Genomic DNA, 2,406 nt, shown 5'->3' with positions numbered 1-2,406 from the left:
GGTGGGTGGGGTGGGGGGGGGGTGATCGTCAGGGGCTGCAGGGGGTTCGGAGGGGAGGGCAGGGGAGGTGCTGTGAGCGCCAGGCAGCTGGGCACAGGCTCCCTTTCCTGTGGCACCGGGGCCCTCTTTGTCCCCACGCAGGAGATTGGTGACCTGCTGCAGAGCCGCGGCCACGAGTGGGGCGTGACCACGGGCAGGAAGAGGCGCTGTGGCTGGCTGGACCTGATGACCCTCAGATACGCCCACATGGTCAATGGATTCACCGCGTAAGTGGCACTTCCGGCACATCTGCTACTGAGCCCACTGGGTGCTCGTCCACCTCAGGGTCCGCCCACCCCGGGGTCCGACCCTGAGTCCCCAGACATGATGGGAGCAGGGGAGCTGGGCCTCGGGGCTCAGGGCCACCGTCTCCCCACGCAGGGTGATGTCACCCGAGGGAGACCCTTCTCCACGGCGAGGCCACTGTGGGGTGACGTGGAGGCCCACGCAGGGCACCTTGGAGCTGGCCCTGCAGCCAGCCCTGCATCTCCTCCTGAGCACAGACAGGGCTGGGGCTCCCCCACGAGCTGTGCCAGCGGCAAACGCCATCACTTCACTTCCCCCAAACCCCCAGGGTGACACTGGGCTCCTAAGAAGGGGGCAGAACAAACCCCCAGCAGGAGAGGCGACGCTTGAAGCTTGCAAGACCCCGCAGAGAGGCGGCCGTGGGGACGCAGCCTGCGCTGGTCCTGGAGAGCGGCCGGCTGGGTTTACAGCCCCTCGGGGGCCTCCGCAGGTGCCCCCTGCTCTGGGGCCCCGGTCTGCGAGGCTGTGGACAGGAAGATGACCCCGAGGGGGCCGGGAGCAGGAGTCCCCCTCCTCCGAAGCAGAACCCCGGGGGGCAGGGCGGGCCCCCCACAGTGCCCTCAAGACCAGCCAGGCAGCCGGGCTGCTCTTGGTGAGGGTTGTGGTTCCGGTGGCTCAGACCTTGCCCTGGGAAATGAGGGGCTTCGTGCGAATGGAGGACTTCCTGCTTCCTCCCCAGAAAGACGGGCCAGGGTGCGAGGTGCACGCTTGTCACAGCACACGGCCCACGAGTTAACCACAGCCGTGCTCGGTGTGTGTGGGCCGTCCGTCCGCGGGAGGCACAGGGATGAAGTGGCCGAGGACATGGGATCCGAGTTCCCCGGCCCGCAGTCCTTGTGTGCAAAACGGGGAGATGCAGCCTCCCGGGGCCCCGAGGGTAACAGCCCAGCGCGGGTCAGGGCAGTGGCGCTGCGCACGGTGGCCCACGTGGGCTCGGGAAGCCCAGGGACACCCACCCAGAGGCCCTTGAGGCCAGGCCGTGCAGAGATGAGGAAAGGAAAGGGAGAAACTTGCATGAACCCCGGGCTCCCTGGCCCTGGGCGGATGGTGCGGGAGACCCTCAGGGGTGGACGGCGTCATGGGCACCGGTGGTCTCGGCCCGGGCTCGGGGTCTCCCGGGTCAGCGGGGCGTGGACGGGCACAAGGCTCACATGCCCAGACCCTCAACGCGGCCGTGAGAAAGGCAGAAAGGACAAGGCCGCCAGATCGGGGTCCCCATGGGGTGCTCAGGGCCAGGTGGGCCAGGTGTCTGGAGCTGGGTTCCAGCCGGGCCATAGGCGGCCTTTTCCATCCTCCTCTCGATTCCTGGCAAGTAGAGGAGAGGCGAGGGGTGGACCCCGACAGGAGAAATGACAGCGTAGCTGAGCGCCGCTCGGCTTCTCGCTGTGGTTTTGGGCAGGCTGGCCTTAACGAAGCTGGACATCCTGGACGTCCTGGACGAGATTAAAGTCGGCATCGCGTACAAGCTCAGTGGGAAGCGGATCCCCTATTTCCCAGGTGCGAGCACGGCGGCTTTCCTGTCCTTGGCCTGTCTCGCGGGACCTGGGAACAGACGTGACCCGTGGTTTCTGGGGCGAGGGGACAGGGTGTACGTGTTGAACACGCGGGGTCAGTGCGTGTCTGGGAGACTCATCCCGATTCTGTCTGTGGCAGGTTCTCACCCCGATGGGAGGCCTGGCCGGGCCTTGGGGCAGTTGCCAGGCATCCATGGTCTGGGAAGGGCTCAGAGGGACCGGCCTGACCCCGGGACCCTGGGGGACCCTCAGGTGCCTGGGGTCAAGGCCCACCTCCCAGGAGCTGGGGACTCACCTGAAATAGCTGACGTCAGGTCTGGACGCTCAAAGGTCTGGGCCAATAGGAAGACGACTTTGACCTAAGAAAACATACATTTTTGGTTAGACTCCTTAAGGTTCTAACTGGAGTTTCTGTGACCAAGGAAGCATCCTTTCTTTTAAAAAGCATAAAGGCAGTGCTGTTTTCCTGGGGTCACAGTTACTTGTGCATCTGCACCGGGGACACGTGACCCCACCCTCACCAGTGGCCATGGGCGAGCTGCCCCCC

General features: G+C 65.5%; 1 protein-coding gene across 1 annotated transcript in view; it reads left to right on the top strand.

The window, feature by feature from the left end:
- Nucleotides 1–2,406, top strand: part of ADSS1 (adenylosuccinate synthase 1) — an 18,897-nt gene that overhangs the window by 15,274 nt on the left and 1,217 nt on the right. Inside the window, exons 10-11 of the mRNA XM_007455583.1 lie at nucleotides 142–266; nucleotides 1,745–1,842. Coding sequence (XP_007455645.1) covers nucleotides 142–266; nucleotides 1,745–1,842 — 223 coding nt within the window. The remainder of the gene's footprint in view (nucleotides 1–141; nucleotides 267–1,744; nucleotides 1,843–2,406) is intronic.

The sequence above is a fragment of the Lipotes vexillifer genome, unplaced genomic scaffold (assembly GCF_000442215.2).
Source record: "Lipotes vexillifer unplaced genomic scaffold, Lipotes_vexillifer_v1.1 scaffold584, whole genome shotgun sequence".
In the NCBI taxonomy this organism is placed as follows: Eukaryota; Metazoa; Chordata; class Mammalia; order Artiodactyla; family Lipotidae; genus Lipotes; species Lipotes vexillifer.
The sequence above is the reverse complement of the archived record's forward strand: the minus strand, read 5'-3'. Positions and strand labels throughout refer to the sequence as shown.